The following is a 27743-nucleotide window of genomic DNA, read 5'->3' as shown; positions in this document are numbered from 1 at the left end:
AGGCTGAAGGTGTTAGCTAATGTGACCGCCGCCAGGTGTTAGGGGGTCTAAGGTTGATTATAGGAGTAACAACAAGGTGAAAACTGGAGCCGTGTTCGGTGAGGGGGATGGGGTGGGGGGGTTTGGAGAGGAGCCCACAGGAGGAGAGGGCAGGCTCTGTGGCTCCTGAGCAGCTCTGGGAACCTGGCGGAGGACTGAGACCAGCTGGGAACAGGAAAACAGGATTTCTCGTAACATGAGAGTTTGTCTGGAAAAGACTGGGCTTCCCTGCCCGGAGAATAATGACTTCACAGACTCTTAAACATGAAAAAAAATTAAAATATATTTATATTTATATTATTCCGTGAGCCCAAACACTCAAGCGTGAGTTTGCACATGTTCCTAAGGATTTACGATAGATTCAATCTGCAGCTGCTGTGAGACTTTATCACAAACAAAGTGTTGAACTGCTGATATATAATATAAAATATACGGTATATTCCCTTTAGAGCTGTACTAGTCAATTAATTAATTAGTTGATTGACAGAAAATTAATAGATAACAACACAATTTTCATACAAAATTGGCAAAAATCTATGGTTCCAGCTTCTTCAATGTGCTTTTCTTTGTTTTGTATGACAGTAAACTGAACATCTTTGGGTTTTGGACTGTTAGGCAACATCAACTTGTATTTTTGGAGATTGTAAGCACATTTATTCTGATATTTTATAAGCCAAATGATTCATCACTTTGTGGATTAATCAGGAAAATAACTGGCAGATTAATCAGTAATGAAAATAATCACTAGTTACGACCTTCATCCTCTTAGTCATTTGGTTTGGTGACGTCTATAATACGGACACACACATGGTTTGGGTACATGATTGGTTCAGATAGTGTTTAATGTGTTTACCAGACTCTCTCTCTGTGCCTGTTAAGGCCATTCAGGTCATGGTTGCTGCATCCTTGTGGCCGCGAAGCTCCGTGTGATGTAAATTTCATTATCTCCTACTGTCCATGAGGGTTTGCATTGACCTTTGTGGACGTCCGTGTGCATCCCAAATTTGGCTCTATTCCCCATCCTTGATCCAATTCTAGTTAAGAGGTTGAACACACTATTTTTTTTTTTTTTCTTGTTGTTCAGCTAGAGGCAACAGAGAAAGAAGTTCTTCTTCTGTCATGAGGTCGCCATCTTGTTCTGAATTCATCTGCATACGTAGATCAATGATTGTAGTATGCGTGGAAGCCCGAGCACTAACAAGTACGAACAAAGCTTTATACTTAGTGTTAAACTGTCATCCAAATCCATTTTTGTCCCATTAGGTAAGACGGTGATATTATCTCCCTGCAAGACATGTTTCTAGTGAATAAATGTTTTTGCTGAACCTGAGCTGGAATCAGATTAGGGCCCACCACAGAAGTTAGACTGAGCCCTATTATCTCAGGTTAGCTTGGTGGTGAAGGATGGATGGAGGCGGTGGCGGTAGGGCACAACATTCGGCTGCGGGTGTTGAGTCATAGCACGTGTGAGTCACTGATGGGGGGTTTTGGAGGGGGTGACAGGGTTAATGAGGCTTGCTGAGGAGCACTCACTGGTTGGATGGCTGGTTGCCTCTGATAGGGCCCACAGGGGCCCACGGACCATTAACTTGCGGAGCCAACCCAAGCCAATGCACAGGATGGAGGTCCACGCTGGGCCGGTTCCCAACACAAACACTCATGGTAACACCAGCGCAGGCCAAGGAACTCTCAAAACTATACAAGCTATACAAAGGAGCTGGGGTATAGTTGGCAGGCATTTGTGTATATAACTGGAATATATCTGGAATAAAATAACAACCTTAAAAGTCAATAATACACATCACGTATGAGCCAGGTCAACACTGGTCGCGTGCCCAATACAACACACCATAAATCAGGATGACACGAATAGAAATCGACTGTATGTGTAAAGTGTAAATAAGAAAATGAGAAATGTTGCACTGGATCATTTTGTAATTTATGCACTTGCCTCATTTGCTGCGTAATATAAAACTATGCACAGTTTTCTTTTAATGCTAAATATAAGATAAAAACATTACAAAACACTCACAGTGCACTAAAGAACAGCATGGGGTGCGATAAAAATATAACAATGAGTTTCAACAGTCTATACGAAGCTAAAGCCTGCCAAGAATATTCTGGCAGACGTTTAGCCTTTTAGATACTGAGGTCAAATACAAAAACTAACCATAAAAGTTAATAACAGAGGTACCACGTGTCACAGAAACAGCTCTTCACAGCATTCTTGGCTCGCACTGAACAGGAAAACCAGTGTAACACAGCTAAAGTCATTCCTTCTTTAAGTAATTTCTGCTGTGGTTATATGACCTAGTGTATATAATACTGTGTATACATTAACTTTTTGTCACCCTGCCAAAGAGCATCTGCATGCAATTCTTGAGGTTCCTGAGCGAGTCCTGTGTGAATCTCGGATGCGTCGGGGAGCGGAGGGGAGATATGAAGAAGAGGCCCTGGCTGTTGATTTTAAGTAGCTGGATCGGAGCCTGCACCTTAACCCAAGCATGGGAAGGCAAACCTCATACGCACAGCGTGGAAAACCACATACATCATTTTAGTCTCTAACAAATAAGATGAATGGGAGCTGTGCTGGGGCGTGCACATTTCTGTGGTGTCCAGCGCACAGCAGCCAAACCCGAGGCAGACCACAGCGCTAGACCTCTGGGACTGGCATGATGAGTCTTCTGAACGACTGGCCTCTTCTGTCACTCAGCAATGAGGTATCATCCGCAGACCCCGGGGGCAGGACGCGCAGCATCAACTGTTATTATTATTAATGTATCCTTAAGTTTAAATGGAATCTGCGAAGGGGATACGGAGGATTTAGGACTATAAACATCAACCCGAAACATGAATGGAATGTGCGGAGTGAACGAGAAAATGTGTTTTGATAGCTGATTTGGAGGTCAACTGGAAGAAAGTATATAAACCTTTGTCTAAAAATAAAATCATACACGTTTCCTGTTGGGAAAACATAAACAGAATGTGACATTTATGGCGTGTGAATCATTCAGTAAGAGCAGCTGAAATTCCCTGTGAGAAAAGATTAACAATAGGATGCTTCAGACCAAAAATAATGCTGATAAGCCAGCTAGCTCCTAACTGCTTTGGTCAGATAAGGACTAACAAGATCTTGACTGTGACAGTGGATTGTCAGATAAAGAGCTGGCGACCTACTGTAGCTGTAATAACAACCACCTACCTATTCTCATATCATGGGAGCAGGGGTTTGATAGCTAATCTCTTAGCACTGATAGCGCAGCGCTGCTGAGGCCTGGAATGGGAGCTGTGGGGGTTTTTTTGTGCGGATGCCTGTGCAGATAATGTTCACAGGCCTGTGGTCGTGAATAACCAAGACTTAACGTGTGTGTGTGTGTGTGTGGAAGCAAAGGAAGAGATAAGTTTGAGAAAAAAAAAATAGTTTCTTCTGTCTTGTTTTTTGTGGTCCATCACTTGAGAGGCATTTAGATGATGAAACTCCCACAGAGTGAGAGAGAGAGAGAGAGAGAGAGAGAGAGAGAGAGAGCAGGAGATGGAGATATGATCCTTCTCCTCTTTCTGATGCTGTCACCATCTGTTTTATCTGCCTGCTGCCCTTTTATCTTCCTGCAATCCTCCTTGATCTCTGTTTGTGCTAGGCACCTTAACATCCAGCTGAGACGCTGCGCCCTGTGATGTTTGTGTCTTAAAAAGGTAGCTGATAGATGCTTCAGAGGAAGTATCTCCAATTTATTTATTTCATTCAAAAAAAAAAAGAAAAAAGGGGGGAATTCCTGAGAAATACTGCAGACTGATGCCGACCCAAACAGCCGACGGCTCATTTAAGTCCGAGCCGTGTTACTTCTTCATATTCGGTTTTCATTCGGGTAAAAAATATTTTTGATTGACAAGTTGCGATTCGCTATGCGTGTAGGTTTACGACCGCTAGCCTCCGCTTCCAAACAATGCGAGCATGATGATAGATAAACGTTCCTATCTGTCTCTTTCAGTCCCGCCCTGACATGCTCTATATAAATGTGTGTGTGTGTATGCGTGATCAGCTGAGAGGTTGTGTCCTGCCGAGTAGAGAGCGGAGAGTTCAGCGTTTGACAAAATATTAGAAAAAAATAATTGATGACAAAAGACATTAAGAACTGCATCGATCGCACAGACAGAGGACGTCCTTATTAGACGGGCTACTTCGGAAAAAACACCGTCGGCAACGACTTGCACAGTAAGTATTTAAAAAGTCCACTGAAAGCGCTGCAATTATCTTTATTTACATTGTGTTTTTTACAGCTAAGACGCAGAGCGAACACACTGAAACAGGCAGTGTTGTCAAAGTAACAGGCCTGTGTGTCATATGAGGAAAATGTAATTTCAATTTTACAGTTTAAAATGTCTTTTATATTTCTTTTGCCATTGACCGATTATGCAAACTAATGTCAGATGCCTCAAAATCATGTTTTAAAAATAAAATATCATGTAATGGAACTTCCTGCAGTAGTATATATGTTTTTGCACATTATACATTTTTATCTATGGTTTACATTCTTGGTTATTTTGTCATTTTCTCCTGCTTTGTGTGTAACAATGTTCATTCTTAAATCATAGCTGCTTACTGCTTGTAGGTGTGGAGGATATCAATAGAGAAGAAAAGCCAGCAAACTTATTAAAATATGCAAAAAAGTTGTGTATATGATGGAATAGTGGCTTTTGAACCTGCCAAATTTGGGCTTTTACGGCCAAAATTTTTCTCCAGGGGCGCCATGACCTCGGACCCTCCTGGCTGGCGACTCCATATCCTTTTGGGAAGCACTGAGAGAAAAAAAGGAGGGAACGAAGTTAAAACCTCACCTGCGTGGTAGGCCACTGAACCTCGGCTCCATCCCGGGTGTCTGTTCCTGGGGTAGTCCTGCACAAACACAAAGTCACACAGGTCATAAATACACATTTTCACAAGTCATTGATGAGATAAACGTTTAATCTTTGTATTACAGAAGAACACGCCAAGAGCCTGCAGGCTTTCGTTCAACCAAAATTACACATAATTTCACTAATATCGAGAATAAGCGAAATCAAATCGAGGTTTTAATCTTTTATTGCAACGATATGATTTTTAGTTTTCCTGGCAGAGACCGATGGAGGGAGTTCAACTTCTGGAAGCGGGCGGCGGAGTAACAAGCGAGGATGCAGAGATCAGCGTTTTGTTGTATGCAGACTGAACGAGCGTCGAATGTTTATATGGACCACCTATTGAGAGGAAAAGTCATGGATACATTTTATAAAATGATTTTCGTGCCAGCTTGAAATACAGCGAGGCTCCGTTTCTCAGCGAGAAAGCCAATAAGCGTATTTCCCCAAAATGTCAAACTAGTCCTTTAACCCAACAACACAACACACACAAAATGCTTAGTAGTACTCCAGAGTAGTACTCCCTCTTGGTATATTTTTAATTATAAAACCACTCTAGACAAACTTCCCTCATATCTACTATCTGTCCCTGGCGTACAGACGGAGGCGAGAGAGAAAGCTTTAATGTTTTCACTTGCAGAAGGAAGTTCAATTAAAGAACTCGGTATCCCAGACTGAATTCAAGGATATTATAAACTCTATGATGAATGATTACTAATAAATACTAATTGTCTCTGTTTTACGCTTTAAGTTTTCTTAATACTGACAACTGTTTTCTAACTTAATCTGTTTTATGAGCCTTCATACGTCCTCATCTGCTTTTAGCATCGTTTTAATTTATATGCCTGATGTTGTATTTTCCTGTCTGACACTTGACGTCGGGTCCAGGTCTCCCATGAAAAAGAGGTCGTTTGAATAAATAATAAAATAAAATTTAAAAAAAAAAAACAGTCGCCTCTGGACGGGCGTTCAAATTGAAATGAGCCAGTTGTTGTGTAGCTTCAGGTAGCGACCAGAATGAAATGCGATCCAGGAAGCTCAGTTTGAATAACATCTATAAATTTTAAGGCTCATCGGACACCTAAACGCAGCACAGTAGTTTATACTGTAATACTCACAGACAAGTTTTTACAACTCTGGAAAAGTTTTTGTCTTGATTTCAAAATGCTACTGTTGGTTTATAAAGCAGTGAATGGTTTACGACCAGAATACATTTCTGATCTGCTGCTTCGATATGAACCGTCCAGACCTCTCGGGTCCGTCTGGGAGCGGGGGTCTGCTTTCTGTCCCCGAAGTCGAAACTAAACATGGAGAAGCAGCGTTGGGTTTTTAATGCTCCACATATCTGGAACAAACTCCCAGAAACCTGCAGGTCTGCTGTAACTCTCAGTTCCTTTAAATCACAGCTGAAGACTTTTTCTGTATCGCCGCTTCCTTTTAGTAAATCAAATTTGAGGCTTTTGATTCATTTCTTGCACTGGGCTGTAACTTTTATCCTCATATTTTATCTGTCTCATTCTATTTCAGCTTATTTTTATCTTCTATTCTCCTCTCTTTACTCGAGGAGAACTCTTTAATAACTGTGTTTAACTGTATTTAAATGTCCTATTATGATGTGTTTCTTTTGCACTTTGTCTTAATGCTTTTAATGTTTTATGTAAAGCGCTCTGAATTGCCTTGTTGATGAGATGTGCTATCTAAATAAACTTGCCTTGCCTTGCCTCGCCTTGCATCACGGCAGTTGCGAGGTAAACAGTAGGAATACTTAGTTTACATTACAAAGTGATCTACCAGGAATGTGCGCTTGCATGTAAGTGGCCAAAACAAGCGCTTTGCCGGATGATGTCATGGGTTGTGGAAAAAGTTGAGTCAGGACAACTTTTTTTTTTTTTTTTTTTTTTTTTTTGTGCCGGAGACCTCTGCGTCGACACCCCCACCACACCAACGGACTGAACCCATTCAAATGAATTAAAGGCTGCGTTTTTTTTTTTTTTTTTTTTCCAATATAGAGCTAATGTCAGTAGAATGAGTAGAAAGCCAGGAGACCTTTTGAGGTTTTTAGTAAAAATCGGGTTGCTGTATTCCTTTTTACCCATGTTAACATATTAATGAGTGTGGATTCCTTTACGTCTGCCCCTCTGTTTTGGAAATCTGTCAGTGTCTGCTACTTCTCTCTCAGTGCTGAGGATGTGTTTGTCTCTCTCTCTCTCTCTCTCTCTCTCTCCATCTGTCTGCATATATAGTATGTATGTCTTTCTCCAGGTTTCACCATGCCAACAGAAATAACTAGTGGGCCAACTTTTTCGGATAAGATCAGAGTATGACTCAGAGGTAATTACCAGAGATTTTTATCCGTCTTCTAGGCTGCACCTCCATTACTGTAGAAACACACTACTGAACAAGAGAGGAAGGAGGAGGAGGAGGAGGAGAAGGAGGAGGGCAATGAAATAGTGCTCCTCTTTCATCTCTCTGTAGGCTACATCTTCTAAATGCTTTCTTGTTCACATATTCTCTCTCTCTCTCTCTCTCTCAGGTAAACTCTCCCAACTGCGTTTCATTTCCGTTAGTATTAACAGGCAAAAAAAAAAAGGCAACAACAACAACAAAAAAAAAAAAAAACCTTTCATTGTGTCTCAAGTTGAAAGAAATACAACATTTTAACCAGGATGACGTCCAAAAACAGCGAAAGGTCAGCCGTTAGCGAGTCACTGTAAAAGGAAATGTGCTTTTATCCCGAACGAAAGAAAAAGCCACAGATGACAGATGCAGGGGACTAGAGAGGCACTATATTACTCAAAAAACAAAATAAGGCTGATTAAATTATTACTATTAGCACCTGTGTGGGCAAGAGAAATGAGTAATAGGGACACTGCAGACAGACAGAGTGCAGCGTTTGAGGCCAGGACATCAGGGAAACATCAACGATCCTGTCTGACAACCCCATTGGGGCTTGAGGAACAGGAAATGGAGATGGATGGGGGGGCGGAGGGGGGAGGTGGGGAGTGAGAGAGGGGAGACGGACAGAGTGAGACACCAGCAGAGGAAGACAGAGAGACATGGAGGAATGCAGCTACTGCTCCAAGCCTGAAACCCCTTGATCCGCCAAGTCTGCTCCTCTTCCCCCTCGTCTCAACCACAAGCCCGAGGATTCCTCTGGCTGACTGGCATGTGGGCTGCATCTCCGCGAGGAGAGGAACGTCTGGGCGTTTGCTCCCTGATTGATGACCCACAGTCACTAATCTGATCAGTGATTTGGAGGAACACTCTGAAATAAGACAACATTAGGAATGGCTAAACAAATAACGGGTGGATTTATAGTGCTTTAATGTAAACCGCAGACTTGTGTCTGATAAATGGATCAAAGTCTTAAATGCCTGTTTTCATAGCCGTCTTCTCGGTAATTGTTGTGTCCATCATCTCCAATTGAAAAACATCTACTCAGCGAGCTCTATCTATTAAATAAATATGGTGTGATGGTGAGAAAAACTGAGGCAGCACTCCGTTCTCTATACTGACGATACAACTTTACAATATCTTAGTAATTACAGTAATAAACAGCTGGATATAGCTGGATTTTTAGCCGTGCTAGCTGCCTGGCTCAAGGGATGTCAAGGTCGGTCGGTGGGTCGGTCGGCCAAGCGACTGAAATAGTTCTTCCACTTCCTCAGTACACCTGCACACAGTTTTTCAAAAAAAAAAAAGGTACTTGGCAGGTCGGTTGTTCCAAGCATCTTGGAGAAGTTGCCACAGCTCTTCTGTGGATTTAGGCGTCTCAGTCTGGGATTACATGAAAAGACAGAAGCAACTGACTCCATGATGTTGAGATCAGGGCTCTGTGGGGGCCGTACCATCTGTTGCAGGACACCTTGTTCTCATTGTCGCTGAAGATAGTTCTTTATGACTTTGGCTGTATTTTTGGGATCGTTGTCATGCTGCAGAATTAATTTGGGACCGATCAGAGGCCTCTGTTATGGTACTGTATAATGGATAAGGATCTAAACGTCTAAAATACCTAAAACGTTTATACAGAACTGTATATTCATACTCCTTGTAAACTCTGGTTAGCCCCCTTTTTAGAGACTTTTCATATAGCACCATTAACTTTCAAAATTTGGGGAATTTTACACTTTAGCAACCCCCGTTAATGTTACCCAAGATAGCGTTATGTTTGCCAAACCCATCTGTTAGTTCTCATCCTAGAAGCATTTTCTTTTGTAACATTAAACTGTAGGAACAAGTATGTGAGCGAGGCAGCCAAAAAGAGGTTATGTTCGGACGAAACAACAAGTCTGATCTTACATTTTTCATGATCACACTTAATACGAGCTCTACACTGCAATACAAGAGCAATACTTCTTTACTTCTATGTCTTCTACATGAATCATTACATCGTGATGCCGAATCGAGTCTTTTAGTATCCGTATCCCTAACCCTAACCCATATCATGTACACTGTGTAGCCATCAAGTGCATACTAAATACCCCTTTTTACCAGATTTTCATTTAAATTCAAGCCGAGGAGAGCATTTTCAACCAACTCATGGAGCTAAGTTTGCTAGTTAGCATCAGTTGATAAAATCTGCTACGCTGGTTGTAATTTCAGTCTGCAAATCTGTCACTAGATAAACATGATAAGACCGCTTTTGCTTATCTCTGTGTGAAATCAATGACCCATTTATTTAAAAATTACAGAATTAGGGGTGGTTAATTTGTCACCATTACCATTGTTAATTGTGTATTAAATCTCAACAGCCGTAGCGACGGTAATTAAGGGAGTCATGGTTTAGTGACTTCAGTTGGTAACAAACAGCGCACTTTTGTCTTCAAATGAGTTCGACATACTCAAGCTGCTACAGTATAAATGATACCTGAAAATTAGGTAGTGTACTTGTAAAACAGTGGAACAGTGATACACCACCCAACATATCATTATGATTTTTTTTTTTTTTTTTTTTTTTTTTTGCCAAGTGGTTTATAATAATTGTGGTACACAGATGCGGAACATTTTTATAGGAGTGCAAAAATAAGATTTTAAACTTCAGGCTCTCTCGGTGTGAATATGATGTTTTTTCAGTCAGTAATAACCTGTTTTTAGCCATCAATTATTTAAAGCACAGATCATATTGTTTAAAAAGACTTGGAGCAGCTTTCCCTCTGATAGAAGAAACATTCCACCCTAATGTGGTTTGGAAATTACAACAGTTAATGCTGTGACTTTTTGTTTTTCGAATCAGTGGTGGCGCCACTAAATCACACTTACACTCCTTCTCTATCAACATATGATGGAATACATTTTATAGCAAGAAGACCATGTTAAGCAGCTGCCTCTGATATACTGTAAATTTTCAAAACATTGTCACTACCCCAACCGGCCTGCAGAAGCCATCAGCGAAATGCAAGCTGCTTCTAAGAACAACAAACACTGTCGTCGTGTCCAGAGCATGGTGGAGCAAAAAGCGTGCAATATCAGATCTGCAGCTGCTACACCGGTGTCATCAGAGCTGCCTGCATTTCCACACTGTGGCAGAGTAAACAAGTATGAAAGAGAAAGAGCGGAAAGGTGCGGGCAAAGAAGGGGAACCTTGTGGAAGCAGATACCCATCATCTACTGCGGCTATCACACTGGCATATCACAGAGCTGCCTAAAAATATAACTAAAGCCATGAATTACCATGAATGTGTGTAATGTGTGTGTGTGTGTGTGTTTTGCAGGTAGAGTTTGTAAGAGGCTAAGAGGGGAGGGAAAGTTGTGAGTTTCTGTTTGTACGTGCCCACACAACCTCACTTATAGGGGTTGGGCAGAGGGAAGTAATGCAGGTCTGTTTGTTTAACCTTGTGTCATCGAGCTAAAACCTCTAGCTCCCCACGCGATAACGGCAACCGCCTGACATTAGCGGATGATCTGGCTGGAGCGAGGAGAACAACAACCTTTTTCCGTGTCAATATGTCAAGACACGTTCATCGCTTTCTATGGATGCAAATGATTCTTGAAATAAACGGATAAATCCATTAATGATTAATGAATAAGTGGCACACATGGTGTTCAGCTTAGCAGTATATTACACTATTATTTTATACAAATTTTTATACAAATTTTTACCCAAATGTGTCCCAAACAACTAATTTTTCCATTTGGGTTCTGCAAATTTTCATTGTATAAACCTTTCAGGTAACCATTTAAGGTTTCAGGTATCAAAAATGGATTTTTTGTGTGTGGAAAGAAAAAAACAAACAATTTGCAACATATCATTGATAACAGCCTCAAAAATCCAATATTGACTGGACTATTTTTAGCATGATAACAAGCACAAAATGACATTGTTAAAATGCTAATCTATAGCAGGTAATGTTTTCCATGGTCACAAGCTTAGGTTAGCATGTTAGCATTAACATGTAAGTATAGCTGCGGATGATGGAGACGCCATTAGTTTTGCAGGTATTTGGTCATAAACCAAAGAACTGAGCAAATATATCTTTTAACTAACTAGATTATAAATCAGGGGATCATCAAAGTTATGACAATACATCCTATGGGGAACATGAATGTCTGCACCAAAGTTCATGGCAATCCATCCAATAGTTGTTGAGATATATTAGTCTGTACCAGAGTGATTGAATGACCGACCTGCCTTACCATCTTCATCACCCTTTCTGCACATCTCTTTTTCAACAATCAGTGCAGTCACACACCAATAAATTACAAGGATCGTGATGACTTTAGTGTTGTCTCGTGTGCAAAAATGACATCAAACCACATGTTTTTTAACGTGTTATCAGTCTTAATATTAATCTCTTTAATTGCACCAAGGAGCACCTCCTAAATTATGTGAGTGGTGCCGTGTGTTCTGTAACTTCAACGTCATAGGTCTTGGCAGAGTGACTGGTCCTTTGTTTGATCCTAAATTGACCCTGTTATTATAAACAGGTTCACAGGAGCGACATTGAAAAAGGTTAGTAGGACTGCTTCATCACGGGAGGAAGAGGAAGGGAGCTGTTCCCAGGACCCGGTCCCGGGGCATACCAGGACAGAGGAAACGCTGCCATTCCAGCCTCCTGAGTAGTTTTATTTCTTGTGTGTGGCTTTATGACTGTGTTTATGAACAGAACAGAGAGTGAGTCAAGACAATCATCAGAGACACAGGGTCAAGGGTGAACCGCAAAAACCATCTGTTTCAGTCACACACTGATGACATGAACCACATATCTGTTCCTTCACCCCTCCATTACAACTATCACACATATTCCGCCCCACTCCCTAACCCACCTTTACATTTTCCATCCTCCCACTGTTTCTCAGGGTTATGATCTTTCTCTTTTTTTTTGCAGGATTTTAGGGGTTTGTTTGTTTTTCAGGACATGAGGGTTTTCCTGCTTTTTTTCCTGTGTTTTTCATATTCTGAATAGCTTCCCTCGAATTTTCTACCTCCTGACTTTCAGGCTTCCCCATCTACCTTGCTACCCCACCTCCTTAAAACCCTGCACTCCCCATCTCCCCCCTACACTCTTCCACCGCTAACTAAGCCTAGATCTCTTTGTCCCACACCCTAGCAACCGCTGTGTGTACCGGATGAAAAACAACCTTGCTACCAAGCTTATGCATGCTGTACATTCATGTAGACCCTTATCTTCAGAAAGTGAGAGGTCATGACAGGTCTAGGAATTGTAGTAGGGTCAAAACAGATCTTAGATTACACACACACACACACACACACACACACACACACACACAACACAAACTTATCACATAACACAAATTCCTCCAACTTCCCTGTTGGACAGGAAACTGGCAACAGTGGCTTCCACCTTTTTTTTTTTGACAAGTTGATTCGATTTTAACGTCTTGAACTCTTTTGGAAAGGAAAAGTGAAGTGAAATGGGACAATTTTTGGTCATGCAACATGCAAACAAGACTAAGAGTCTACAGCCACAGTAGCTGTTCTGTGAGGTTGTACTTAGGCACAATGCTGACAAGCTGATGGTTAGTAGGTATAATGATCACCATGTTCACCATCTAGTATTGGACAAATTAAAATTCTGGCGTCATGGTTGCACTAGAGGAAAAAAAGTCAGGGTTTATAACAATTTATCCTGAGAGGGACATGAATTTGTCTACCAGATTTCTTGGCAATCCATCCAATAGTTGTTAAGATATTTTACTCAGAACCAACAATGCCAATCTGCTGGTGGCGCTAGAGGAAACATCATTGGATTACCAAAGTCATTAGGATTCATTATCTTGGGATCATGTATGTTTGTACCAAATTTCTTGGCAATCCATCCAATAGTTGTTGGAATATTTTACTCAGAACCAAAAACACCAGCCTGCTGGTGGCGCTAAAGGAAACACTGGATTACCAAAGTCATTGGGATTCATGATCTGGAGACCATGTATGTTTGTACCAAATTTCTTGGCAATCCATCCAATAGTTGTTAAGATATTTTACTCAGAACCAAAAATGCCAACCTGCTGGTGGCGCTAGAAGAAACATTGGATTACCAAAGTCTTTAGGATTCATTATCTTGGGACCATGTATGTTTGTACCAAATTTCTTAGCAATCCATCCAATAGTTGTTGAGATATTTTACTCAAAACCAAAAATGCCAACCTGCTGGTGGCGCTAGAGGAAACATCATTGGATTACCAAAGTCATTAGGATTCATTATCTTGGGGCCATGTATGTTTGTACCAAATTTCTTGGCAATCCATCCAATAGTTGTTGAGATATTTCAGTCTGAACCAAAGTGGTGGAATGACCGACCAACATCACCATCCCACCAACGTGGCTAAAACAAAGACCCAAATAAAAAACTATCACTTCTCATGAAACATGACCGGCGGGCTACTGCTAAAGTTAAGATGGGAATAGAGACGTAGAGCTGGTATAGGGGGATAAAGAGATTTGTAAAGTGCAGAAAATACAGTACAGTACAAAGACGAGCATGCAGTCAGCAACCACAACAAAGACAGAGACAGAGAGACAGACAGGCAGAATCCAGCAGTTTGTGGGGCATTAATGAGCGGATTTGTGTTTATATTCAGGCCTGTCGTCTTACCACGGGATGCTACGGGAATGAGACCAACAAGCATGCAAACTTGCGACTGCTGTTGAGTAAACAGTCATTACCCAAGCCCTTCAATTTTCTGCTTTATCACCTCTCCTGGACTTAAACTTAATGTCTTTATAATGAAACCCAGATGCAGAGAGAAAAGTGGTGGAGCAAAAGTAAGGAGAAGGGAACTCTGAGGAGGTTATAGGACTGGAGTTATCACCACTCAACGTCTTCCTCACCCATGGGAGCACGTCTGTGTGTTTAATTGAGAGCATGTGTATGAACATGTACCCTTTTATAGCTCCATCAGAGAATATTCTACTGATTTTGTCTCCATATTCACAGAACATAATTCAGTAAATATAATCGATGTAGATTTGAAGTATTGTATGATTTAAAGACTTTAAACTGTAATTAAATCATCTTATCTGTGATTTGAGCACTCCTTACGTTACTCTGCGACTCAGTACATTAGTAACTCATAAATAATTCAAATCACAGGATAACATACGGCGTGCTGACATGCACAACTAGACGATAATGCGAGTTTCAGTCTTATCATTTGCCACGACAACCCTTAACTCATGTAAGAGAGACAGCTAACGCTACCTACAGTAAACCCCATCCTTTGTATAGCGTGCGACGAACACAACATCAGTGTGTGGGAACTGCCAAACACTCAGCAGGTGTTGAAATAACCATCATAATACTATAGTGGGAATCAGCGCTACAATTAGCAAGCTAGCTTAACTGCATAAACTTTCCCAGCGAATACATTAAGTACATAACAGCTTGACGCTTCTCCCAAATGTCAACTATTGTAAAGGGACAGACGTCTTAAATCGCTGAAGCTACGCTATGTGAGCTTGTTGGGGAAAAAAAAAAAAGGGAGAAACAAACATATTTTATCAACGTTCGTAGCATCTAAATTAGGACATTCTCTTGTCAGAAGGTTGCAGCTTAGACGATGTTTCCACAAATATGTCCAAAAACTTGTTCTATTCTGTTCTGATTTAATGTTGTGTCTTATTCTTTCACTGTCAGGTAGAAGACATTTATGAATTTTTTAAAAGCAGAACAGCCATTTTTCCACAAAGAGGATGATCAGATCTTAAAATAATGAATATATTACTAATAAATTACAGGGCATGGATGGAAACCTGCAAGCAGAGCACACATATACTGTGCAAGTTATAAATATCACAATATTTTTGATCAAATACCTCGATATCAATATTGCAACAATATTGTAGGGATGACTATGATCAGTAATGTGGATATAATGACTAAGTAGGTAAAAGCAAATAATAGAACAGCTAGAACAGTCTGGCAAGTTCAGAAAATTACGTCTCTTTACTGTAATGCAGCCATTAAAACCAGGAAAAGACAACACTTGTCATATCATAATATTGATATAATATCAATACATAACCCAGCCTTAGTGCAAGTGTATTTCTCCTCCTCTCTGTGTTCATCTATAGCTCTCTTTGTCTTACTGTCATCTACTGACCTGTGCTTCTCTCTCTCTGTTCCCGTTTTATAAATCGCCTCTGAGACCTTGAAAGATGTTGTACAAGTTTCATCTTTTATTTTTGTTATTAAAAGGAGCAGGAGTTTTGACCCTGGTAGAGAGACAGTGCTGGCAGCTCTCCACGGACCTTGGCTTTGGCAGTCGCTAATATTTCACAATCATAACATTTTCAAGGCTAAACTTACAGTGTGTGAAAAAAAAATATATCAAATCATGAATCCATACTGTCAAAATAGCGTCTGAGTCAGAAGAATAATATTAGGTAAACATGTAATACAAATAGGTTTTCTAAAAGAGTCCATTTATTAAGAAAATAGACGTTTATACCAGTTTAATCCCGTACTTTATAAGCTTACTAGAGAGGATAAAAAACAGTCCTAATTAAGGGTGTAACAGTACACAACCCGATGACAGCTGTTTTATGTTGATTGATGGTTTAATTGTATATAAAGTAGTTCAAACTAGCTCCACATCCAGTAACTACAACAGTAACATGCTGCTCTAACACTGATGCTTCACTATTAATAATCTAATTATAGTCATATATGATAATATATCAGTCAGAGGAACCAAACCAAGTGAACCAAACAAGTGAAAAGCCGACCATAAAAGAGAGGGGAGGGGGAGTGAGGAGACACGGTATCGCTTCACTACGGAGATAACAGAGCATATTTTAATCATAGTGTTGCACTCAGTCAGTGTTATAGGTCTCTCGTTTGTCATTCTAACAGCGGCGATGCTACAGGGTAACCACGGTAACCAGGCTAAGCCTTGGCTAAGCCGGCTAGCATACATCCATGAGCATGCTAAAATGTTCCAGGTGGAAGTCGCGCTCTAGAATGATTGTTCCACACGTCAGAGTTAAGTGGATTATTAAACTATTTCGACAGCAACCGTTTGAGTAACCAAGTGTACCGAACCGAGGGAACGGTTCGGGATGAATAAACGTACCGTTAAACCTATAGTCTTAACGTAACTGACATCAAGATCCTAAACAATGACGCTTATACTGAATCAGTCTCCGTCAGCGCCCAAACATCTACAGGTTTGTCTGTTTTATTCTTCAAAGCAGTTCAACACGGTAATAGTCACTTGCAGAGCTGCAGCGCTAATGCTGAAATGGGAACCGCATGTGCATTCTTTGGAAAAAGAAATGAGGGCTCAAATGAGAGGTGTTAAAATTTCTCTAATTGTATTTTCCTCTTGGACGTGTTTCATCTCCACAAAGTAGGCCATTAGATCCAAAGAGAATGGCTAAGCTGCTGGATAATGGGAAAGAAAATTAAGCTGATGACAACTACCACTATGTTTACTACTATTAGACTCTATTTCACACAGTTCAAGCCTCCTAAAAAAAGAGTACATCCACACTAACCCGGTTCAATTTGTAAACACATCTTTTTTTTTTTCCCTCCTTTTTTCAGCCCTCTGTCGGGACTAAAACTGCGTTTTTCTCTCCCCCCCCCCCCCCTCCAAAAAAACGGACCTTTTCCAAAACAGCCTCCAGAGTGTGTAAATCTTAAAACTCCAGCTTGTTGTTCCAGTGTGTACAGGGGAAAACTGAGCTTTTGCAAAACAGTGATGTAAGCTTCTCAGTGAAGGTCAGGTCTGTGTGGCAGTAAAAAAAAAAAAAAAAAATTAAAGAAGACGACCTTTATTCACCCTCTAACTTTCTCTGTGATTGTTTGAATGTCAATACGGCCCAAAAAAACAAGAGTGGAAATTTCTCCATTAACCTGGATTTATGCTGATTTTGTCAGACGACGGTGCGATTATAAAATAATAATTTTATCACCGCAGCGCAGCGGCTTGCTGTTGGTGTTAATGGGCCGTGATTAAATAATTATTTCATACTCACACACACACACACACACAGTATAGAGTGATCACATAGAGCAAGGGGAGATGAGGTTTAATGGGCTGGCACTCGACACAGTAACAGACTGTCTGTAGCTGTCCGGTCGCAGTCGACTGTGTGGCAGCAAAGTTAAGGAGACAACTCTCTACTTTTTCTGTGATTAAATGTCAATGATATAGCTGATTACACAGCACAGCTGCTGTCATTATCCTGTATTTATGTTGATTTTATCACACAACTTTGCAACCATTAAATAATTATTTGGTCAGCCGGGCTGTCTGTCTCACTCCCTACTCCTTACCAGATGTTGGCTGCGATACAGTTTTGTTGTTTGCCAACTGAAATGCAGGCGAAGAAGAGATTTAGCCGTTTTAATGCGTTTCACTGTAGGCAGAGGTCGACCTCAGAACGCTAGCGCGGATGCCAATCGTCCGGTCTTAGTCACTCATCATCATCTTTTCTCTATTCGCTGTGATAAAGATTTATGTGGAGGATCCTACCTTTAAAAAAAAAAAAAAAAAAAAAAGACACTATCACCGCTGCTCTTCCAAGATTACAACATTCCCAAGGCAGGATCTGAGGAACGTTTTGCAGATGCTAATGACCTGCGTAATTCCCAATCCAGGTTTTTGTCAAAGTTTTCCGTCATTATAGTTGTTAGCTCAACCACTTGTTGAACGGGGACCAGCGGGGGGAAGAGTATAAGTCAGCCATTTGGAGGCTTATTCATGCAGTCCACGTCCCTTGAGTGCATTAAGCTGGACAGTAATATATGACAGTGAGGGGAAAAAAAAGGGCAAAAAAAAAAAAAAACCTTCTTTGAGTGTAGATGTGTGTGTGTGTGAAGCTGTTCTTTTCTTAGAGAGCTCACCCTTCTTGCCAGGCCCAGAGCGATATAGCACTTCTCTCCAGCATCTACGATCTCCACTTCATAGTAGTGGCAGCGGGTGGTGAGTGGCTGGCGGGCCTGGGCCAAACCCACGTCCATGATGCTCTTTCCTTCGCCAACATACTCCAAGAGCTGAGGGAAGGGGATAAACAGAAGGATATGGGGGAGGGTGGGGGGGGGGGGGGGTTAATATGTTGAGATACAGTATAAACAATATATTGATTATAATGATATAAACATGAGCATAATAAGATGCAGGCTCACACTACCGACTGAGTTATTGCCTAATTAACTCCGAACCGCGAGGCTCATTCAGCTGAGTAATGATGATCACAATCAAAGATGTTGCTCGAGCTTTCGCAATACAACGATGTTGACGCTGAAGGAGTCAGTATGCTTCAGATGAAGTGCTTGTAAGATGGTTAAAAAAGAGTCTGAAACCTCCTATCTCTAACATTTCTGACATCTGAGTGAGTTTGTAACATCCCAGAAAACCGATCCAGTAATCCGACATTCAGTCCCACTTCACTCAACGACTGGCCAGGTGTGTAGAGGTAAGAAAGTGGGAAAAATTTGCACAATTATCATGTCTCCCTCTTCTCTATGGTGGCTGTTTAGAACAGCTATGAATACTTTTCTCCATCAGACGTGGTCAGTTTGTTCCAAGCATACCTCAGCCTTAAAGGTGCAGAAGATTAGTTTATTTGTAGTGTAATAAGAGTTAATTATTTATGTCGTTTTGCCATCAGCTCTTAGAAATGTCATCAGTTGTTGTTTCTTCACCTAAACTGTATCCTCTTTATTTCCAAGTTTCCTAGAGAGAGATCCAAATAGTGAAAACCGCTCCGACCTGGGCGCCTCCTTTAAATGATTGACAGGCATTAATCTAATTAGTGTTGGCAGGAGTCGACTTCTTCTTGACTTCTGTGTGAAGTGTTTATCAGTGCAAACATGTACGTTTTGGCAGATTTCTTTTGTCGTCAAAAACTGGCACAGAGCTTGTTCAAAATAATAAAAAAAAAAAAAGATAATTGAATTTCAACCAGAACTGATTACAAAACAAAGTGAGCTGGTGAAAATGAGGCGGAACGGCAGCTCTGTGGTTGGAGTTTTGTGAAGCTCAGCAATGAGTGAGTTGTTTTTTTACTAATTAATTGTGAAATGGCAGCGATATATATTTGTTACATAGACATATTTTACTGTTACAGCTGTTGGAGCGTGAAGTTTAATAGCTTGTCTCATCTCTCTGAGCTTGTTTTGTTATTTTAAGAGGGTTGCTGAGCAGATCTGTGTATTGATACTCAGATTATTGATTGTCCTTTTCATTTGTTGCTTGTTAGGTTGAACTTGGTGAAGCTACTCTGTTGTATTTACAGCTCATCTCAGTCACGCATACAGTTTATGATTGTGGTGTTACTTAACACTATGTGTCATACTGTCCTGGCAAGAGAAAATCTGAACAACTAACCTGAACAACCTGTTTTTTTTTATTTGTTACTTGATGTATTCTGTAACATCACATGTATTTCTACACGCAGCTAATAACGAAACAGTAACTATTAATCAACTTTCCTTTAACTTAAGAGTTTGTCAGTAAAAACCTGTTTCTACCGTGGCTGGATTTTCCTGACTTTCTTTGTTTCAGTTTTTATTTGACTGGTTAAAGAGCTGGCAGTAATGAGTCTTTTTTCAGTGGGAAAGTTGAGATGGAGACAGCAGATCAAGCTTGGGCAGGATCCTAGTCTTATTTTGTTCCAGAGGCGAAAGACTTAACCACGCAACTGGCTTTTGCAAGTGTGTGTCCTACAGTAAAGTGAGTGGGCATCATGATAGACTGACACTTTCCAAAGCCACTCAAACTCTCAATGAACCGCCCATGGCTGACTATCCTACAAGTATGAACAACCGCATGAGTGATTGCATGTAGAGTACACGGTGATAATGTGATTATTTTTAGGTCTATTTTAGGTCTTAAGCATCCAAACAGGTGGGGATGGGTGGGTACAGGTGAGTAGGTGGGCCGCTAGGCAACCGCAAAGCCTTTAGGCTGAGCGTTGTTTCCATGCCATGTGAGCGCATGTGTGTGTGTAATGACGAATATACGCCCCCAGTTTGAAAGTCTAGGATGACAGACAAGGTGGGGGTGGACGAAATTACTTCTGTATTAAGCCTTTGTGTGCACGTGTTTTTGCATGTGTGTGTGTGAGTGTGTGTGTGTGTGTGTAAGTAACACCGCCTGGGTGTGCTGGGTTTCACTAGCCAGCCACTTGAAGGACACACCTGGTGGGAACAGCTATTCAACATCCATGTCAAAAAAAAAAAAAAGTCAAGTGTCTCAATTAAGTTATTACAATTTTCCCTTTTTTTGTTATTGCCTGTTGCCTAGCGATCCCTCAAACTGGAAAAAAAATGAAAATGAGGCAGTCGAAAACTTTCATTTAAGTCTGTGAGCTTGACGATAGATTAAATGGTTGGTGAGAGCAGTACTTACATAGATGTGTAGCTGTATATTATACGAAATTATGTTTAATGCCAACTTTGGTTCATTTCAAATGATCAAAACCGAAAAAACAGGTTGTTCGTAAACGCGTGCAGTGTTCAAACTGTGCCCACATTAAAAGGAAAATACAACCGACACCAGAGATTTTTGGAATTCTTACAGTGAAAACTTAAATTATCAATGCAGCAGTGCATCAATGCCACAGGCTTTAATCTTCAAAAATATCCATGAATGCAGAGCAAACTTAACTGAAAGGTTGTTTAAAGATCCAGTCATGTATTAAGATGTATAAAGATATTCTGCTTGGAACAATAATGTGTTTCTGATATGATTTTTCCACCCAAAAAAACTACTAGACATCTACTCCTTCTCCCTCATCCAGTCTATGAAGATGCAAATATATTCATGGCGGCACAAAGCAGTGCTGCAGCTTCTCGGGCTCCTGGTTTACGGCATAAAGAGTCTCTTAACGTGAGTAAGTGTGCACTAAACACGACCAGTGCGACTAGGCCGAGAAGGTAAGGCCCAACAGAACTTCTGAACTTCTCAACAACTCGCCCACCTCACTTCCACTGAAGCTTAGGGTGGCGTTCAGCAGACTGCAGCTCCTGCAGACACGGCGCCCTGCAGCGGCGGACTGATCTGGCAGACTGCAACGGCTCAGAGGCGAGAGGAAGCAGTGTGCACGGAAGCAGAAGAGGGGTTAGCAGGCCGGTCTGTTAGCCAAGCAAAAAGCTAACGTGACCTAGCCAACCATTCCGACGCTCTGTCCGTCTGTTTTCCCTATCTGAAGAAATCAGATTTCTCTATCCTGATTACAGTGGCGAGTTTTCCGATTTACATAACAGTTCAGAAGAAATCAGTTTACTGGAGAATGTTCACAGTAACCCTTAAGTGCACGTCAACACGCTGATTGATGATGAAAGTTAGCGCATGGCCGACCTCTCGCTAGTTTCCTGTTGCAAAGAGCTTTCTGCGATGCACTTTTTACACTTATAGAGTGGAAAGAGGATCTCTTCACATTCCTGAAACCCAAACCGGATTTCTTTACAGTTTCCTTTATAGTACTCTAGCTGATTAATTGTTCACACTGATAACAGTTACACCTCCTGCATTAGCCTCCACCTTTTTTTTTTTTTTTTTTTTTGTTACAGACTGCCCTTTCATGTGTACTCTTGTGTCTCCTTAACCTACTCCACTTTCATGCCTGGACAACTGCTGTTCCTTCGGGAGAGCAGGAAAGAGTTTCGGTGTTTTTTTTTCTCTCTTGCTTCTTGCTGCTGAGTAATGGAAGGAGGAGAGAGACAGGAGGGAAGAAAAAAAAGAGAGACATAGCCTTGAGCGAAGCATGCCTCACTGAGATAGCTGACAATCTCTCTCTCTCTATCCCTCTTTCTCTCTCTCTCTCTCTCACTCCTATAATTCTGAGTAGGTAAGAACGGTGATGATGGTGTGCAAGATGTGTTTTGTTGAGCCGCTGCCTGGGAAACAGATGTAACGCCCAGAGAGTGGTCCTGCCAATTTCCTGTCACACCTAATGGAGGGAACTTAAAGAAAGGTGAAATTAAGAGACCTCCTCTGTATTATGCGGTTCACACTTCCACCAAACTCTGACCTGATTAGAAGAGTTGAAATGACAAAGAGTGCATTTTTTTTTTTTTTACATTAAATTGTTTTCCATTATCTGTTCAACTTGTGGTCCTTGAAAAACTGATATATTAACATAAAAATCTGAATGATCTGATCCAAATGTGCCACTTTAATATGGAAAATATATCCACTGGCCTTGTCGTTTTGGAACAGATGCTGTGATTCCCTGCTCTAATTCATCTCTCACTTGGCTTGGGTGCCTTCCAGTAGCCAAATCTGATTTGTCCATCAGTCACTCTTTTTTGTGCACATAGCAAACTGATGGACTGAAAAACCCCGACGCCATAACGCCACAGCCGATTACAGCCGCTCCGTCTTATTGCTGCTTTTTTTTTTTTTTTTTTTTTTTTTTTTTTTTAAAACGGGCTAACAGGTGATGTTTGTGCTGAATGCATCCACTAGTGCTGAACGGTGTGAAAATTACTCTTCCTTAAACCGTGTCATGACTTTGTTTACATTACCATGAAACGCGCTACATTGGCTCTGTCTTTTTTTTTTTTTTTTTTTTTTTTTTTTTTAAAGTGATAAATTACCTGAACAAAACCGCTACAAATCACAACCGCCTATTCATTAGAAGCGGAGATATTTCAAAACATCATAATCACGCACATGTTCAAACTCAACTCATAACGGTAGGTCCTCTGCTAAAACCTCAAACATCATACTCGGCAGTAAATTATTGTATCTTCAATTTAGTGTGATTTTTAGATTAGCACATCCAAAACAAATCAATTACTTATTACGAAGCCTTAACAACTTTCTTGTTTAAGCGTGTGATGTGTCGCGTGACATCACAAGTGCTGTTAAATTACTGTTAATCCGCTTTGCACGCTTCCATACTGTGACCTTTTGCACATTTGCACATTTTTCCATTTACTTGCTGTGTATTTATTGTTACTACTATGTCATTTTATAGTAGCTCCTACCTTCTTACTTCCTCTTTCCTAACTGTGTGTTGAGCAACTGTAACAAAAGCAATTTTCCCTGCAGGGATCAATAGTTTTTTTCTGATTGTGATTCTGACAAGCGCTTGCTGAGGGACTAACGTTATTTAACTGGATTAGGAAGTTCAAAGAAGCACTTAGCAGCAAAACAAAATGCAAAAATCAAAACATAACCTGTAATTACCATAGCACTGACAGAGTAAGTGATGTGCAGTTAGGTGAACAAGTATTTACTGTTAGAAGACAAGATGATATTTGCCTTGATGCATGCAGTATGCCTCGCGGCAACATTCCCACCTGCAGCAACACTGTTTTAAAAATTCTGCAAGACAACAAGAGACGCTGATGTTGAGATCTTTATGTTCTCACAGCCGTCACATGCGGTATGACACTAGCAATAACATTTGAATACTACGCAACCGCCACAAGTTATTTCACGAAACAACGCCTGAAAACATTTGACTGTATGCGGTCGCTCCGCAGGTTTAATCAATCAATCGTCCCTTCCAGATTTCCTTTGAAACCTGTGAGAGGCGAGGACCCACATTGTTGCCCTTCGCTGACACCTCATCACGCACACCGGCCATGTGGAGCTTTTCATCACCTTTTAATTCGCTCCATTCATTATCACCATCACCACTGCTGGGAAGATGTTGCCCAAATTAACTTGCAGGCTCCCGGTGCCAGCAACCTACTGCCACCACCAGTGATTTATTTGGACAAAGATGTAAAAAAAAAAAGTACAGTTTTGCAGGAAGGTTGCCAATGTTGGAAAAACACAAGCTGAATATGAGCGGAGAGAAAAAGAGAGAGAGGACGCCATGAAAAGATGGCAAGACGTATATACTGTAGGTATAGAATAATAAATTCACAGTTGTCGTACTAGTGCGCTGCTCAGAGGGATGAGGAAGGTGATTTATGACCATTCTTCAAGGATCCAAGTCAGTACTGCTGTCCAGAGACTACACATTGAAAGAAGCTTCCACTTCCAACTGGATTCACCAAGAAATACACAGAGCCTGATTTACTAACATGAAGGCACAGGTCAGATTTCCTCAAAATATCTGAGTATTTACCACAAGGTTCACTAAAGCAGCAGCTTATGATGTAGTCAGGTCCTGGATCTGCCCTCTAGCATATTCAACCAGTGAGGAAGAGCAAGTAGAGTAACCACAGCTCAGTTGTGGGATTTGTCAAACATCGCCAAGTTCAGAAAATAAATGATAATGTAGGTAAGTGAAGCTGAAATAGAAATACTAACTACTTAACTGAAGAGATTAAAGGGTGGGTTCACAATTTTTCAAGTTTATCTTAAAACAACAGTCAGATGTCCGAATGAACACTGAAATAGTTTTTTTTTGTGCTGTAATCATTCCTCCTGTTTATACTGGCCATTAGAAGATCCTATTTCCCTCAGAAAGCTTTATCTGAAAATGAAGTTTCAGCCGTCCAAACGAGTCAAATCAAGTTCAACGTTACAGTCTTTTTTTAGTTCCTCTTTTTGTTACTACTAGTGCAGTGCCCATTTAAAACGTGCCTGTTCAGAACAGGCTGATTACTCAATACCTAGAGAGAACAGTGCCCGTCCCCTAAACACCTCTCATGCAGACTATCAGTAGACGTTGCAATTTACCAATGCTACCTAAACGCATGAGGCACATTTCGTTCTCTGTGGTAGTTCTTATCACTGCAGATGTAATCCCATCTCTCACCACAATGTGGTTTGCAATGGCAGAGTGGCGCTGTCCGTATTTACGCTCGTTGAATCCATGTGCAGAAGAAGAAGCAGAGGCAACGTTGTTTATGAGGTATTTTTATACATTTGTGAACGTGCCTGAGACATCCAGCACTAAGTCTTGAACATACATGCCAAGTTTCGTTCACAGCACACAGTTCAATAGTAGAGCTTAAGTCTCTTAAACTTTTTCAAGTCATTAACACTACGGAAGTAATCCCACCTCTGACCACAATGTGGGTTGCAATGGCAAAGTGGCATTGTCTGTATTTCCGCTCGTTGACACCACAGGCAGAAGAAGAAGTAAATCAACGTTGTTTATGAGGTATTTTTATATATTTCTCAAGAACTGCCCATCAAAACAACTTCACACATCTACACTGCACTTCCTCCTTTCTCCAGCAATCCACCTGCCAGGTATGAAGTAGATCAGATGAACAGTTCTCGAGATATATGAAGGACAAACATACAGATGGATTCCTTGCTTTATATAGAGAGATACCTCTACTGCAGGGAAACACTGTCCCAGGAAACACAAAGAGGGAATTTGATGCTAAAAAGACTGTAAATGTGGCAGATATCCACTTAATGTGACTAACTCAGACTGCTGAAGCCTCATATAAGCTTCACATCAACTTTTAAATGCATTTTTGCACTAAATGACTGTGTGGACACATTGTGGATTTTGGCCTCCATCACTTCCATTGAAACATTGAAGGGAATCTTTAATGAACAGGAGGAATGATTACAGCGAGGAAAACCTGTTCATACGGGCACCTGACTGTTGTTTTAAGAGAGACTTGAAAAATTGTGAACATATCCTTTAATTTATATTTAAAGTTCAGCTCAACTTAAGAAAAATCTGTTCAATAAATGTAATATTTTCTCAGGTTTGATGATTAACATGCACGACTCCAGGCACAGAATTATACTTTTGTTTGCATAGCTGTGAGAACATAATGTAAATTTTGTCATTTTCTCATTTCCGTGAGGTTTCCCTGCACAAACTTAATGACTGTACAGGTCTGAACACTACACAGACACCGAATGTAGTATAAACAGAGCTGGACCTTAAATATATAATTGATTAATCCATTAGTCAATCTAACCATTTTGATAAATGATTGTCATTTTTCACGCCAAAATGTAAAACATTCATTGGGTCCAGCTTTTCTTATGTGATAAATTGAAACTCAATATGTTTAAGCTTTGGACAAACAGGCAAAACAATAAATTTGAAGACATCTCCTTGCATAAAGTAATATATAATGGGCATTTCTCACAATATTCTGACATCCTATAAACCAAAAGAATATTTTCTTAATCGAGAAATAGATTAACTGATTAATCGATGATGAAAGTTATCATTAGTCTTAATAATCAGGGATCAGTTTTAAAGTACATTCAGCCCTTCAGAAACAAGCCACAAAACAGACTTAAATCTGAAAGTGAATAAAATTATCAACACGATATTTCAAATCCATTGTAAAAACAGAGAAACAAGGAGAGAAAAGTTGAGAACATGTAAACATCCACACAAAAAAAAAGGCCCCAGCAGGTTTAAATTCAGTGCCTTCTTGCTATGAGGCGACAGGCGACTGAAGACCACAGTTGAGCCACAGTTGGAAATAAATTCTGCTGAAAAATTTCCTTCAGACATAAAAGCAGATGTTACATAACAATGTCAGCGTGACACTGTATTACACACTATTTAAAAAATGTTTTTAAAGAAATAAATCAGCAGCGTACTAAAGAACCAATCAAAGTATAAATATATTAAACCTCTATGGGTGACCTGGCCACGGGTGACCTGGACATCATTCCTATGGTCTCTTGTCAATGCAATAATAATAATAACATCATAACAGCTTACAGCAAAAGCTTAACGTCCCCCCCTACCACTAAAAAACACCTCCGGGGAAACACAGCTTACGATCAGTTATGTAAGGATAGCTAAAAAACAAATGAGCTGCATGGTACAGTGGGTTTGGAAAGGAAAACCTGTCAAGTGAGAGTGTTTTAATACCTCTATAAGAATATCAGGGAACCTTAAGAACAGAGAGACTGTGAAACTGAGCAAAACAAAGACTAAAGAGTGTTTAGACAGAACATGAGTGCGAGGCTGTCAACATGGAAAGGGAATCTCAAAAAAAAAAAAAAGGTGAAACAGAGCCAGTGAGGAAAGAATGAAGAGAAAAATATTTTAAAGGATAATGGGTAAGTAGGGTCATCTTCTGGTGACAACAGCCAACAACTGGGGTCCAGATGCGGACAAAGCAGAGCTTTTACTCTTGTCATCTTGTGTGGAGCAGGTCCAATAGGCCGCGACGAGCCAGCCTCCGCTCGGTCCGTCGACTTTCCTCGGATTTACTTATTCCTGGTTTCCTCTTTTCTCACGCTGCTCGATCAGAGATCGGGAGGCAACGGCAATGGTGCCGCTGCTAGGGCTGGGAAGTTGCAAACACATCAAACTTGATGGGAAAGTTGTGAACTTTCATCCAAGAGCAGTGTCATGTTGGGATTCACGACTATTGTTCCCAGAGGAAGGAAGGAAGGAAGCAGGCAACCTTAGAAGGGGCGTTGGTACTGAGCTGGCTCTGGCAATTGGAAAAGGTACAACGAGGAACGGAGCAATGATGATTATTACAATCTTG

General features: G+C 40.7%; 1 protein-coding gene across 4 annotated transcripts in view; it reads right to left on the bottom strand.

Moving 5' to 3' along the window:
* Nucleotides 1–27743, bottom strand: part of spryd3 (SPRY domain containing 3) — a 70338-nt gene that overhangs the window by 18700 nt on the left and 23895 nt on the right. For all 4 annotated transcript variants that reach the window (XM_042408149.1, XM_042408148.1, XM_042408151.1 and 1 more), the window contains exons 7-8: nt 18243–18392; nt 4876–4933 (exon numbers count right to left, since the gene is read on the bottom strand). In XM_042408149.1, the coding sequence (XP_042264083.1) occupies nt 4876–4933; nt 18243–18392 (208 nt within the window). The remainder of the gene's footprint in view (nt 1–4875; nt 4934–18242; nt 18393–27743) is intronic.

This window comes from Thunnus maccoyii, chromosome 4 (genome assembly GCF_910596095.1).
Source record: "Thunnus maccoyii chromosome 4, fThuMac1.1, whole genome shotgun sequence".
Taxonomy (NCBI): Eukaryota; Metazoa; Chordata; class Actinopteri; order Scombriformes; family Scombridae; genus Thunnus; species Thunnus maccoyii.
The sequence above is the reverse complement of the archived record's forward strand: the minus strand, read 5'-3'. Positions and strand labels throughout refer to the sequence as shown.